Source organism: Balaenoptera acutorostrata, chromosome 13, assembly GCF_949987535.1.
Source record: "Balaenoptera acutorostrata chromosome 13, mBalAcu1.1, whole genome shotgun sequence".
NCBI classification, from domain to species: Eukaryota; Metazoa; Chordata; class Mammalia; order Artiodactyla; family Balaenopteridae; genus Balaenoptera; species Balaenoptera acutorostrata.
This window is the reverse complement of record NC_080076.1, coordinates 81,671,370-81,686,440: the sequence shown is the minus strand read 5'-3', so window position 1 is coordinate 81,686,440 and position 15,071 is coordinate 81,671,370. Positions and strand designations below refer to the sequence as shown.

Here is a 15,071-nt window from a genome sequence, read left to right as displayed (position 1 = left end):
ATTTGGTTTGCTAGTATTTTGTTGAGGATTTTTTGCGTCTGTGTTCATTGGTGATATTTGCCTGTAATTTTCTTTTTTTGTGGTATCTTTGTCTGGTTTTGGTATCAGGGTGTCGGTGACCTCATATATTGAGTTCGGAAGTGTTCCTTTCTCTGCAGTTTTTTGGAATAGTTTCAGAAGGATAGGTGTTAACTCTTTAAATGTTTGGTAAAATTCACCTGTGAAGCCATCTGGTCCTGGGCTTTTGTTTGTTGGGAGTTTTTTAATCAGAGATTCAATTTCAGTACTTGTAATTGGTCTATTCGTATTTTCTATTTCTTCCTGGTTCAGTCTTGAGAGATTGTACCTTTCTAAGAACTTGTCTGTTTCTTCTAGGTTGTCCATGTTATTGGCATATAGTTGCTTGTAGTAGTCTCTTACAATCCTTTGTATTTCTGTGCTATCCATCGTAACTTCTTTTTCATTTCTAATTTTATGGATTTGGGCCCTCTCCCTTTCTTTTCTTGATGAGTCTGACTAAAGGTTTATCAATTTTGTTTATCTTTTCAAAGACCCAGCTTTTAGTTTCATTGATCTTTTCTACTGCTTTCTTCGTCTCTGAGTTTTCTGCTCTGATCTTTGATTTCTTCTAACTTTTTTAGCTCATAGGCTATACAGAAATAGGCAATGGCCTGGATTTGGCCCTTGGGCCGTAGTTTGCAGCCCCTGTCTTAGGATCTTGGTTCTAGTAGGCCTGCATGTCAACACTGCGAAATTCCCTGCAACCCTGACTTAGAGCAGTGTAGACAGTGGGCTAGCTGGGTGTGTCCTGGGGTGGCCCAGCACCAGAGGCCTTCTCAAAGAAGGGAGAGGCAGTGAAAAGGCCAGGAGCTTTGGGCAAACTGGACCCAGATTCTGCCTCCACGTTCTGGCCAGAAGGACCCTGGGCCAGGCATTCATTCCCTCGGGCTTTTGCTTCCTCGTTGGAAAAATGGGAAGATGAAAAGTCACCCCCAACCCCTGGGGCTCTCGTGAGGATGAGATGAACTCCAGGCTTGTCTCAGGAGCTTGAAAACGCTGGTTTCCTCGTCCTTCAGCCTCTGTTCTTTCCATTTCCCAAAGGGGCCAAGTAGCTTAGGGGTTGAGAACAAGATGCAGGTGTCAAATAGACTGAGGGTAGAATGCCAGTTCTGCTTCATGGATCTGAGCTGCGTGAGCTTAGCAAACGACCTCACCTGCCCGAGTCTCAGTTTTCCCATCTGCGAAATAGGACCAGTACCTCCCGGAAAAGGTTGAGGTCAAGAGTACGACTACATAAGATCATTCGTGTAAAACCTTTAGCAGAATGCTCACGGGAAGGTTCAATGAATGGTATTTCTTATTCTTAGGAGGCAGTGTGGCTCTGTGGCTGCGAACCCACGGTTTAGTCTCAGACAGGTCTGGGTTTGAGCCAGGCTATGCCAGTTGAAGCATGACCTTGGGAAATTCCATCCCCCTTTATGCGTTTCGGTTTCCCCATCTCTTCCGTGAAGGAAGTGGACCCAATGATTTCTAACACTAGTCTACAACTTGAACTCTAGAAATTTCTGTACATGTTTTCTTACACCATGGCCAGGTAGGTTCCAGGCTCAGGTACATTCCCAGTATCCCCTAGGGAAGTACACTTCTCCCCTCCCTCTCCCCCCTTCCTCCTCCTCCCACCTTCCTCCTCCTCCCTCTCCCCCTTCCTCCTCCCCCCTTCCTCCTCCTCCCCCCTCCCCCTCCTCCTCCTCCCTCTCCCCCTTCCTCCTCCTCCCTCTCCCCCTTCCTCCTCCTCCCCTCCCCTCCTCCCCTGCTCCTCCTTCCCCTCTTCCCCTCCCCCTTCTCTCATGGGTGGAAAGGACACAGCTGTTTTGTGGGGTTACACCCACCATTCAACTGTCTGCCCTTTCTCCTTTGCCAGCCCCACAGTCATTTTAAAATATCAAATAGTCAAATCCATCTTCTTCATTCAGGATTGAATTTTTTCAAGGTGAGAGAGTTCCATTGGGACTTTCAGGTAAGGGTCAGTCCCTGGCTTTGTGCCCTGACCAGGCTATAAGCCCTGTGCAGAAGACAGGGGAGCAAAAACCTGCTTCCCTCCCTGAGAGTGACAGCCAGAGAGTCTTCCAAGTGAGACTGGGCTACTGGGAGGAGGAATTCGGTTCTGACTCTGCTTTCTCATTTTAGTTTGTCACCCTTTCAATATTTTCCAAACTGTCTATAGAGTAAACACGTGTCCGGTTTCATTTCCGTCTGACTCAAAAGTGCTTTTTTCCTTTTTTCTCATTTTACAAAAGTAATATGTGTTTGTTGGAGAAAAATTAGGAAAGAGAGATAAGCAGTGAGAAAAAAGTTTTTTGCAAAGCTTCTAATCCCATGACCCAGGACTGGCCCTGCTAACACCCTGGAGTCTATCCTCTCTGTGGATTTTAATGCATATAAATTAGGTGGTGTATGTATATGTTTCAAAAACAGTAATTCAGCTGACTGTTTAGCTTAAAAAAAAATGTGGTTCTGGTCAGGGGGCAGCAAGAACTGATGCGTTTTGATATCCAGCCCCAGAGGGAAGGACCCGGGTCGGTCTGGTCTTTTTGTGCCACAGGAAACCTTGTACAGGGAACCTTGTGCAGGGGAAAGGCTGGAAGCATCATTGCTAACTGGATCTGGTTTGGCTTATGGTCTGTTTCGTGTGCTGAGCCAGTAGGGAAAGACCTGCCTCGGCACTGAGCACAGCTCTTCCAGCTCCCGCGGACGATGGGAAGAAGGAAGGTGGTGGCAATCACTCATTCCTTTGTTCGTCCATTCACCCGTTCTAGAAGCATTCCCTGAGCACCTCCCCTGGGCCTGGCCCATGTGTACTGCCCGCTGGATTTGCACAGGTGCATCCAGAAGTTCTCCAGACCCCCTCCGATGGTCTAGCCCTCTGCAGCCTGCCTTGCCTGTCTGTGGGTAGCAGCTGGGAGTTCCCAAACAGAAGCAGCAAAGGGGCAATGAGGCCAAACGAGGGCTGGCCCTGAATTGAAAGGGTGGAAGGAGAGGCCTAGAGTTGGGAAGGGAGGGAGGCGGGTGAGCTCAGTGGATAAACAAGGGTTTCCAAGGTCAGGCCCTCTGAGCTGGGCCTGGCCGGTTCCTGCTTTGCTAAACCATCCTTTCCCAAGGGACCTTATGAAATCCTGGAAAGGTGATTCGAGACCTGGACTCAAGTCCTGACCCTGTCACCTACTGGCTGTGGGGACCTGGGTAGGTTACTTAACCTTCCTGCATATGCATTTTTTCATTTGTAGCATAGAGCCTCCCCTCCTGGGAAGGCTGGTGTGAAAAGGTCTCAGTTCAGCGCCTTGTGGAGAGAGCGCCATCAACCCCAGGTAGTGCTAAGTAGCAGGTATGAAAGCTGCACGTAGAGATCACACACATACTCACACGTATAACCAACCCCTTTGCCCGAGTCACCCCACCTCACAGTTCACAAAGCACTATGAGTTCCAAAGATTTCAGGTAACTTGCCTAAGACCACACGGCCAGGAAGGGACAGCGTTTTACCTCTGGTGATTCTGATTCTGAAGTGTATGCTCCTGTCCAGGCTGACTCATTGCCTTGGTTTCCTCATCTGTACAATGGGAATAACCAGACCCACTTATTCAATGTGATGGTGAGTTATTCAATGTGATGATGCCTGGGAACCTTTTGGCTCTGTCTTGGTCCCCTGGGAGGCCTCATCCTAAACAAGATGATGCCTGCCCTTCTTGGAGAGATTAGATAAGGGGCATTTGGTTAGATGTTGCCAGAAATCGGTCCAGAGTCTTTGCCCTGAAACAACAGGATGTGTTGGGAAGGGAGTCCCTGCTGTCCCCTCCTGAGATGCCAACCCTGACTACCTGTTCAGGTTCAGGGGGACGGACCCCCCTCCGTCCTCTCATCGTGTGCCTGATCCCACGTGCATTTCTCCATGGCCCTCGTTATAAACTGCGGTTATTCTGTTTGCTTACTGTCTGTCTCCCCCGCGAGAATGTCAGCTCCATCGCCAAGGAAATGGCCCTTTTGTCTTGTCCCTGCACGTATTTGGCCTATAGTCCCTGTTAATACATAATTGGCAGGAGGGGAGGGTTTGCAGGCCTGGAGATGAATGAGTCTGGATTTCCCAGAAGATGGGACAGGTACCACTGGCCCCAAATAACATCGAATCACATAGTTGGGGGCATGATTTTCCTCTTCAGTTCTCTCTCCATCCTTCTGGTGACATTAAGGAGAAACTCTTCATTCAGTGCTAGTATTTAACACCTTCCTAACCCTTACTTGCTAAAGCTTTTTTGTTTAAACAAAAAGAGGAGGCCTTAAGCTCTGACCATTTGTCAGACCATGATGCCAAGCAAGGATTTAATATTGTTTTTTAGTGGGTTTGTTTTCATTGTATGTATTTACACATTTATTTGGGGCTAGAAATTCTGGCTTTCCTTCTGGTAATGACAGAAGGTAACAACAAAAGTTTCTTTCTAAAATACACTTATTTTTCAGAGGCAGTGCATCTAAAGAAAACTATCAGCAAGCGGTAAATAATGAGTTGGCTGATCTGGCAAAACTCTTTAAGGTAGTTTTGGAATGATTGCAGTGTGAGGGATTCTGAGTGAGACGCACAGTCTGACCCTTAGGAGACGCTGAGAAGGGATGCTGTAGAGTTTGGGAGGAACGTGTCCTGGAACGCCTCTGGACAAGGTCGAGGAGAGCGGGTCTTGGATGCTGGCTGGACCACAGAGCGTGACGAGAGGCAGAGGAAGCAACCAGCAGTTCTCGCGGTGAGCTGGAGGCCCACACCTCCCTGGCTGGCTGCCTGCCTGTGCCCTTGAAACGCTCCTTCCCTTATAAAGCACAGACCAGGGAGGGCAGAACATCCCAGTCAGGGCAAGGGGTACCCCCTAAAATGGGCAGAACCCCCATCTCAGTCCTTGAAGGTCCCAGAGCATTCAACACTTGGCCTCTCCGGATTTAGCAAAATCAGAGAGAAGAATCCAGTGAGATCGAGACTGTAAGCTTCCTTTTCCCTCCCGCTTCTCCGAGCTTTGCAGGGATGCATTTGGAAAACAGAAAACAAAAAAAACTGAAGCCCTTCTTTCAAGTGCTGCTAGCTCCTGCTTTGCGTATTCTGATGCCTGGAGGGCCACCTTTCTTGTCTGGCTGGGACACGAGCCTTCCCTGGCCAACGCCTTATTTAATGGAACTCTATAACTCTTCATTTCCTGGACGTACGGCAGGTTAAGCAGGTGGCAAACTGCTGGCATTTCTCACTTGCTTTCTGGCATTTCCCATTTTTTATAGGAAGCTAACCTGGCATTTTTTTTTATTATAAAGCCCCAGAGTCCCAAGGTTTCATTCATATCCTCAGTGTTAGATTCACAAAGGGCTTGGAAGTTAGAGATTGCCTGCGTCTGGAATTGGATGGAGCAGCAACTTGTCGCTTGGCATGTGATTTATTTGCTCCAGGGAGGGGGCAATTAAGTGGGTTTCGAGTTTTGTGGGGTTGGGGATGCTGAGAAGTGACTGAGGAGGAGAAGCCGCCGAGGGGTTGTAAATTCCTTCTGACAGAACCGAGTATTTTTAAACTAACAGCTGACTTTGAAACCAGCTGCCTTGGGACCTAAAATCAGGCAGAGCTGAGACTGTTTCCACCCACCTGTTTCTTTTATTCAGAGGATCAACACTTGGGGAGGGCAGGCACTGGGAGATGCTCTCTAGAGCCCAGCCATATGGCCTTGGCTGTGTAATCAAGCATGCTGCATTGGTTCTGCCCCAGGGCCTTTGCACTGGCTGGTCCCTTAGCCTGGAATGCTTTTCCCCCAGACTTTCACACTTCTGGCTTCCTTTTCTCGCAGCATGGCTACCTCTCTGGAGCAACTTTCCCTGAGCCTTCTAACTAAAGATGCCCCCAGCCCCACCACGCTTTGCCCGATAAATCTGTTCATTCTCTTCATAGCACTTGTGCCTCTCTGAACATCTCATCGATTTGCTTGCCTGCTTGTTTATCACCTGACTTCTCCTCTGGCCGATCAGCCCCAGGTGAAGATGGGCCTGTCTTGCATTCTGGATCTCCGACACCTAGAACACCACTAGGCCTGCGTGGCACTCACTAAGGGGCAGTGATTGTCAACTTCATGATCTCTGGGTCTCAGTGAAGCAAGATTGGCTTGAACGGCAGTTCTCCAAGTGGGGTCCCCAGACTACCCACATCAGCATCACCTGGGAACTCGTTAGAAAAGCACATTCTCAGGGCTCACCCTAGACTCCCAGAATCGGAATCTCTTGGGGTGGGAACAGCCGTCTTTGTTTTAACAAGCCCTTCCAGGGGATTCTGATGCACACTCAAGTTTGTCAACCGTTGCTCCAGTGCTTAAATACTTGTGAGGTCCAGGCAGATGGTGTCAATGCAGGAAGTAGACCAGGTATGCCAGAGGAGACCCTACATGCCCTGTCTAGGAACACTGAAATGTAAGACCAAGCCTGCCCGAAAGCCCAACACCCCATCCTTCTCAAATAGGCCAATTGTTACCCTTAGAACTCCCCAAAAAGCACACGAACAAATAAGCCAAGAAAGGTGAAGACACAGGCCCCTGAGAAATTGTTTTTCTTTGGTTGGATGTGATACATGATGCTCTGATGGGACTGTCACTCCCTGGAATCCTGGAAGAGGAGGCCTGGCCACGGGAAGCAGCTGTAGCATTGCATCCATTCATTCCATCAGAAGCTTTTGTGTGTTGGGAGGACAGCAGCAACCAGATAGGTTAGACCCTGCCTTCGTGGTGTGTACAGTCTGGAGGGAGAGACAGCCTCTAATCAAAGACTCCAGCTGACACGTGTACAATGAGAGCCATGACAAGGGCTGCAAGGATGGAGTGCACAGTGCCACGGGGTCTGACGGGAATAGGGACCTAGCTGGGAAGGCTTTTGAGGACAGATGGGGAGAGCGTTGCTGGCTGAGGAAACGACCCGAGCAAAGGCCCTGAGGCAGACTGGTGTGGCTGGAGCTCTGTGAGTGAAGGGGTGGAGCTGTGTGCAGGGGCCAGTCTGTGCAGGGCCTTTGGGCGCTGGAGGAGTTGGGTCTCTATCCGGAGGGCACTGGGGAGCGACTTGGTCAGCTTTGCATCTTGAAGCCACCGCTCGGAGTGCTGGCTGGAGAATGGATTGCGGAAGCCGGAGCAGCCATGAGGGGCGATGTGGTCATCCAGGCAGGAGGACATTATTATTAGAAATAGTATTAGAATATTACTAGAAATAACAATATTAGAATATTATGAACCATGATATCCATGTTCAAGGAGCACACGTTCTGGCCAGGCCCTGGGCCAAGCGCTGTACTTCTGTGACCCCATTTCACCCTCACGCCCCCCTCTGCGACAGTACTTACTGCCCCACTGGGTTAGTTTCTGATTGCTGCAGTAACAGATTACCACAAACTCAGTGGCTTGGAACAACAAAAATTTATCTTTCAGCTCTGGAGGTCCGAAGTCCAAAATGGGTCTCACAGGGTTAAAATCAAGGCCTCGAAGAGCTGCCTTCCACGCTGGGGGCTCTAGGGGAGAATCCGCCCCTTGCCCCTTCCAGCTTCTACAGGCTGCCTGCCTTCCTTGGCTCACAGGCCCTTCCTCTGTCTGCCCAGCCAGCAAAGACCGGGTGGTTCTTTCTCACGTAACATCCCTCAGCTGCCTCTTCCGTACTCAGATCTCCCTCTGCCTCTCTTTTGCCTCTCGATTCACTTGCCACCTTCCTGTGACTCTCGCCTCCCTTTTATAAGGCTCCTTGTGATGCCATGTTGGGCCCACCCTGGTCATCCAGGGTAATCTCCCCACCTCAAGAACCTTAATTTAATCACAGCTGCAGAGTCCCTTTTGCCATGTAAATGTTTACTGTTTCTGTGGATTGGGGTGTGGATATCTTTGGGGGACCGTCATGGAGTTGACCACACCCACAGTTACAGATGTGGACACAGATGAGGCCCAGTTAGTCCCCAAGGCTGTGTGGGCTCAGAGGGGGCAGAGCTGGGCTGAGAGCTGGTCTGTCGGTCTTCAGAGGAGGTGGCCCCCAGCTCCCACTCCCCACCATTCACGCTGGCCTGGGTCCCCGGCCTTGATGCTGAGGAGTTTGCGGGAAAGAAAGGAAACGGCTGCCACGGCGTCCAGGTTTCTTTCCCAGCCACTGTTTTGGCAGAATGAGCCAGTTTGGACAGAGGTCCTTGGCGAGAAACCTCTAGATGGTTTTATCTCATTGTTTCTGACAAGCCTCTTTTAGGCTGGTTTACAACAAACGTCTTTCATTTGCCTTGCCATCTGGGCCATAGGTTTACTGTGTCACCTGAGATATGGGGTCAAAAACAGCATTATTTGAGGTGCCTGGGGCCATGGTCGGAAGAGATGTTGACCTGCAGATAAGGTGGAAGATTCCCAGTTTTGCCTCTCTTCTTGGAAAAACATGATCTTTGTTGCAGAGGGAGATACTGTGTGTACACTAGTGCTTGGGCCTACTGCCCCAGAAGCTAGGGAGGTACTAAATGTATCCTTAAACCACTGAAACACCTTCTCTTGACGTCCAGACTGACTCTGCTACTGACACCTGCGGACCTCGTTAATCTTCATTGCCATAGGTGATGTTAGTAGTGATATTGTGGCTACCATTCACTGAGGGCCTATGATGTGCTGGAGTCTGAGAAAATTGTTAAGAAACAAAAGATGGGGGTTAAGAGCGTAAACTCTGGAGCCAGCCTTCCTGGGTTCAAATCAGCTCTGCTTAACCTCTCTGAGCCTCAGTTCCCTCATCTGTAAAAATGGGGCTGATCCCGAACTTGATTAAATCAAAGATACCGTCAATTAGAATATGCGCCGTTTCTTTTATGTACTACGAAGAGAGAAGGGCAGTGCCCGTGAAACTGTGACCTGTCAACGAATGCAAAACACAATCTGATTTCAGAGATGTTAGTTACAATGTGAGGAAATGCACGTTGGAATCAATGAAATACCTCGAGAGTACCCACCTCCTGGGGCTCTTGTGCTTAGGCTGGCGTCAGGCACATAGAAAGGGCTCAGTCCACGTTAGCTGGTATTGTTTCTATTGTCCCCATTTTACAGATGAGGAAGCTGAGGTTGAAGTCACTTCCTGAGGTCACCCGACAAGCAGTAAATGGTAGAGTTGGGATTTGGGTTCCCTCGGCTGTGTGCCTCTTTCATGGCCCCAAAATCATGTCCAATAACAGGGCGCCCACACCGTGGATGAGATGAGAGATCAGGAACAGGCTGGCACCATGGCCATGTGTCCGTGAGCAGGTCCTCCACCCCTCTGGGTCTCCACATCCTCACCAGTAAGAGGTGGGTGATAACGTGGACCCTGCAGGGATGCTGGGAAGGATGCCTGGATGTGAGAGAGGTCCCACATGTGCTCAGTAAACCTTCATCCTCTCCTCGCTTCCCTTCCCCACCACCCAAGCACAAGCAGCTTTTAGGGCACTGGCGTTAGCCACAGAAATCCCAAGCTCGGAGCAGTTGCCGTGGATAGTTGGACTAACTTGCCTGGACAATTGGAGCCTTGGGCACCCTGGACACCTGCCTAATGCGTGCTGCTGCTTAGAGCTCAGCCCTCACCTTCAACTCAGCCTCCGATAAACACCTGAGCAGGCACAGCCAGGCCTGGAGCCCCTCATGCCCCTCTAGATGCTGCCCCTCGGGGCTGTGTGAAGCGTTTAGAAATAGTTACCTGGGGTGTCAATATTAGCTTAGATTTTAAAGCTTAACACTGTTGTATTAATTGTTCATCCTTTCCTCGCTGATTTTTTTTTAAAGTAAATTGTTTTTGGAAGGATAACGTACCTGCCAAAGTGTTCAGATCCTAAGAGCGCAGCCTGATTAATTTCCACTAAATGCACATCCATATAACCAACACCCAAATCAAAACTCAGAGCATCACCTGCCCCCAGCTCCCCCAGCCCCTCTCCATCCTCCCCACCCACCAAGGGTCACTGCTGTGCTGACTTCTAACACATGGACCAGTTTTGTCTGCTTTTGCACTTTATATAAACGGAGTCATTCAGTGTGTGTGTGGCTTCTTTTGCTCAACATTAGGTTTAGAACTTCATGTCTTTTGCGGTTAGCAGTAGTTTGCTTATTAACAGTCCAGTATGAATATATTTTGTTACACAGATATATCATAATTTATCCATTTTTCTGTCAGTGAACATTTGGGTAGGTTCCAGTTTGGGGCTATTATGAATGGGTTGCTATTAACATTCTAGAATATTCTAGTACATTCTGGTACATGTCTATAGGTGAATATGAGTGTGCATGCCTTCTGGATACGTACTTAGGAGAGGAATTGCTGGTTATGGCTTATTTGTATATTTCACTTAAGTAAAAGTGCCGAGCTGTGGTCGTACCAGTTGATATCTTACCAGCCAGTGTGCACGCGCACGTGTGTGTGTGTGTGTGTGTGTGTGTGTGTGTGTGTGTGTGTGTGTCCAGGGGCTCCAGATGCCATAAGGTAGTGAGAGAAGCAAAGACTTTAGCAGCTGCAGCTGGAAAGGAGGATGTGACCAGGGGAAAGGAGACAGGGATGGACATTTGGAGGCTGCAACTTCTATGCAGTTACACTGAGAGTCTGGGAGGCTTGGAGACTGTTGCGATTGTTCGCTTGGTCGTCTGCAGTGGGGACATATTTCTTCTGGGCTCTGGCCTGTAATGAGTGTAGGTGGCTGTTCAAGAACAGAGTCTCCTGGGGAGGGAATCCACCCACGGTCTCTGCCATCCCTAATACTTAAATGTCACTGTGGTCTAATTGGCTGTGCAGCCCACTGCCCCCCTCCACCTCACCTCCAGCAGTAGCAAACCCAGTGCCTGAGACAACAAGCAGGGACAGCCCTGAGTCACCATGGCTGCCCCTCGCCGACTTACTGGGCAACCCTGGACAGGCGGGTGAATCCGACTCCCTGTGAGTCAGCTACCCTGGGAATCTCACCTCAAGCAGGTGAAGAAACGAGAAGATCATGGATGATTATAGGTAGCATGGTGGGTAAGTGGATACGTGGATAGGTAATAGACGGACAGACGGATGTGATGTGTGTATAAGTACGTAACTGATATATAATTTGCGCACAAGTATGTGTATGTTCACCATTGTATTGATCATTTACCACCTCTCAGAATAGCCAGAGTTTCATGAATACTTACTGTGTTGGGCATGGAGAGTTGCCTACACCTTGACACGCCTGATTTCATGTGATTCTCCTAAGAAACCTTGTAAAGCAAAAACTGTCGGCCTCGTTTTACAGATAATGAAACTGAGGCTCAGAGAGGTTAGCTCTCCTGCCCAGGGTCACACAGCCACTGACTGACAAACCACGGTTCTAAGCCAGTCTGACTCTGGGCCCCTGTTCTAACCAGTGTGCTCCACTCCCCACCTGCTCCTTCTCTCATCCCGTCCTCATACTAACTCTGTGGGTGGGTATCATTAGTTCCCTTTGATAGATGAAGAATCTGAGGCCCAGAGAGGTTAAGTAACCCATCCAAAGACAGAACGACACGTGGTAAGTAAAGAGCAGAGCTGGGATTCAAACAGATCCCTCTGATACCTGAGTTCTGGCTATAACCACACCATCTCAGCTAATTCAAGCCCACAGCAGGGCTTGGTGACTACTAAAGGAATGAATACAATGCCAAGAATATTTTAGCAATCAAGTCACAGATTAAAAGAAAAATTCATGCCATCATTTAGACATAGAGGGAAAATGAACTTTCCTAATGCCGTTCCTTCTTCTTTCAGCCAATATTGGATGTGATGAACCGGATGTGATGAACCAGATGTGATGCTAGGGGCTGGGGAATGCTATGGTGAAGCTAGAACTCATTCATTCACTCGTTCATTCATTCACTCATTCATTTGCGGACTGTTTATCGAGTTCCTGGTCTGTGTGCGCCAGGATTCAGGCTCATTGCAGAGGAAAAGGATGGGTAAACACGCCGGCAATTAAATTAGGTGTTACTGTCACTGTGTAACGTCCTTTTTCATCTTGTCATTCATCTTGAACCACTGGTCCTCGAAATGAGCTCAGTGAGGCTGAAAATAGTTTGAAAGCCCTCTATCCAGACAGGCATCTGCTTTGGGGGAGTGTTACTGGTGTTTACACACCCCTGTCTAAAGGCTTGAATACATTATTCACTGACGGTACTTAGTACACATCAGCGACCGCTTTGCTGGTCTTTCATCACTTTCCCCACACACCAGTGGCTCCTGGCAAGTGAGAGCAGCTGGGCCGAGGGGCTGGCAGAGTGCCATCTGAGTGCTGTCTGAGGACCCCAGAAGTTATCAGTTTACAAGCAAATTTTCACCTGTGAGAGCCTGTGTTAGACGGTACGTGGCAAAACCTGCTTCTGGGCTAGGCTAGACTCTGCAGGTGTCCTTAGATGCTGGGGGTAGCTGATAGAGATCCTGAAGAACCCCAAAGGAATTGCTCCCAGACCAGAATCCCAGAACCAGAACTGAGGTCCAGTGCAAGGCTGTGGTGGCTTAGTATCTTGCAGGCATAATAGTGGCATGTCCACACACACCCACTCTCTGTGTGTCACTTTTGTGTGTGTGTGCCGTGTGGCTTGCGGGATCTTTTTTCCCCAACCAGGGATCGAACCCGGGCCCCGGCAGTGAAAGCACCGAGTCCTAACCACTGGACCGCTAGGGAATTCCCTCTATGTGTCACTTTTAATAACTGTTGTGTGTGGCCCTTATCGTAACAACTGCCAATAATTAATTTTGTCCTTTTGTTTTCCAGCCTCTGTAAGGGCCGGACACTCTACTCTGTGGTGAGGGATGCCAAGATCGTCTTGGATGTCAACAAAACGAGGCAGATTGCCCAAGAAATTGTGAAGGTACCGTAGGGTCTGGGGCCTCCTCCCTGAACCTCGAAAGACCCCTCCTGAGACTCATGGTCTGGCTTCAGATCAAGTCTGGGCTTAAAAGAAATTAAACTTGACCTGAGCAATACCAGGCTGTGTGTATGTAAGAATTTTGCTGAGATACAACCATGAGGGATGGTCTACTAATGTTTGGTTTCTATCTGGTGCCCCATCATCATGATAATTGGGTGTGTGCAGAGACCGGGGGGAGGGACTCTTCTTATTGCTGGAATCCCTTACCCCTTGAAGCCTTGAATTCCCATGAATGTAAGCCATCTCTCTCCACAGCTGCTGGGGAAGCATCAAATTGTTTGGTGTTGTTTGGTATTAAAACAAACAGGAACATCCTGTGTTTTCTGGTGGGTGCCTCGTTAGTCCATTGTCTTCAGGTTTTTATTTCCCATTGGAAGTGTCAGGACTGAGCTGCAAAAAGAAATAAAAATATGACTGCTCATTAAGGCAAAAAGAGAAATCTAGACATTTCACCCTTAAGCTTGACCTCCCATAGACCCTTCTCCATGTTCTTGATTATTGCCTCATGATATGTCTCTTGAGGAGCACAGTGAAATTCTGCAGTTGTGTGGGTTAAGTAGATCTAAGGAACAAGTCTCCTGCAGATGAGTTATTTTGCAGAATGGAAGTGGAGGAGATGGCTGATGGGATTCCTTACTCTGGGGGCCTCTTTTCAGGTTTGTCCCCACCCCTTTCCCTCTGGGGAGATCTTCCTTCGTTTCTTCTTCAGGAAGCAGAAGAGCTTAGATGGAGATGGTTTTGCTATGATCTGAGGGTGGTGGCAGATTTCTGTCTTGGGGGCCCTGCCTGTTCCCACTCGCCACTCCTTCTCCACCCCACCTGCACACCTTGGCATTTGGGTCCCGGATCTGCAACTGTTCAGTGTGTGGTTTCAGTGGAAAGGCAAGGTGTGTGAATCGTGAACCCAAGCCAGGCTGGCAGTGAGGGCATGGGTATCCTCTGGCAGCTCCCTGTATCCTTGTTTCTTGCAGGGCATGGGCTACCTCCACGCCAAGGGAATCCTGCACAAGGACCTCAAGTCCAAGAACGTCTTCTACGACAACGGCAAAGTGGTGATCACAGACTTTGGGCTCTTCAGCATTTCCGGGGTGCTGCAGGCTGGCAGGTGAGAGGTGGTAGAAGGGCCCAGAGGGGTTCTTGACAGATGGCGATCAGGGGATGAGAAGTCACCCAGATGGCTTCAGTGACCTAGACGCGATGCTGGACCTGAGGTCGCTTAGCTGCGCGGCTAGGCTGCTGAGCCCATGATGCAGTGCGGATGCCCAGGTCACACTCTGAGTCCCATGGGGCCTGTCTTGGAAATGGCGCGTTTGAATGGGCACAAAGCATCCTTCAGTCCTGCAACGCCCTTGCCCTTGAATTTCACTGGAAGACACTCTCCTTACTCCAAGCACGCACATGGAAGTTGGGCTCCCCCAAGCACCCTCGCTCAAAGTTTTCTTATGAATCCCGTTGTTTTAGTACAGCAGGAGTGTAGTTAAGAGCAAGGGATTTAAAGTCAGACCCACCCGGGGCCCAGCTTGGCTCTGCCACTTATGAACTGTGCCTTCACTTTCCTGCAAGGAAAATGATGGGTATGATGATTCCTGCCTCAGAGGGTCGTTATGAGGGTAGAATAAGACAACACACAGCAAGCGTCCAGCACAACGCCTGGAGCCCATCAAGCTCTACAAATAATACTGGGCTGGCCAAAATGTTCATTCGGGGTTTTCTGTAACACCTTATGGAAAAGCCCGAACGAACTTTCTGGCCAACCCAATAGCTTCTGTGGAGTTGTTGTAATTAGTATTAATTTGCATATACCTCCTCAGTATCACCCAGGAGGGTCATTAACTATCGTTAAGTAATAAACTCTCAGCCACCACTCACCCTAGAGCAAGCTACCTTGAGTTGACCATGTGAAAAGCAGCCTGATCCCAAATAACCCATAATTCAGAAGGTCTGCCCTTCGTGGCTTTTAATTTCGAGTGTGTTCTACACACACATACACACACACACACACACACACACTTTAAACCCAGCATGTTCTCTCTAATCATGACTCTTTTAACAAATGGTATGCCTCTCCAGAAAGGCAGCACCCCTCAAGCCCTGGTTTCTCTCATTGTACTTCCATGTCAGCTG

The 15,071-nt window shown here is 49.1% G+C and overlaps 1 protein-coding gene across 1 annotated transcript in view; it reads left to right on the top strand.

Moving 5' to 3' along the window:
• KSR2 (kinase suppressor of ras 2) overlaps positions 1-15,071 on the top strand; it is a 394,653-nt gene that overhangs the window by 366,306 nt on the left and 13,276 nt on the right. The window contains exons 15-16 of the mRNA XM_007189467.1: positions 12,791-12,887; positions 13,919-14,052. Coding sequence (XP_007189529.1) covers positions 12,791-12,887; positions 13,919-14,052 — 231 coding nt within the window. The remainder of the gene's footprint in view (positions 1-12,790; positions 12,888-13,918; positions 14,053-15,071) is intronic.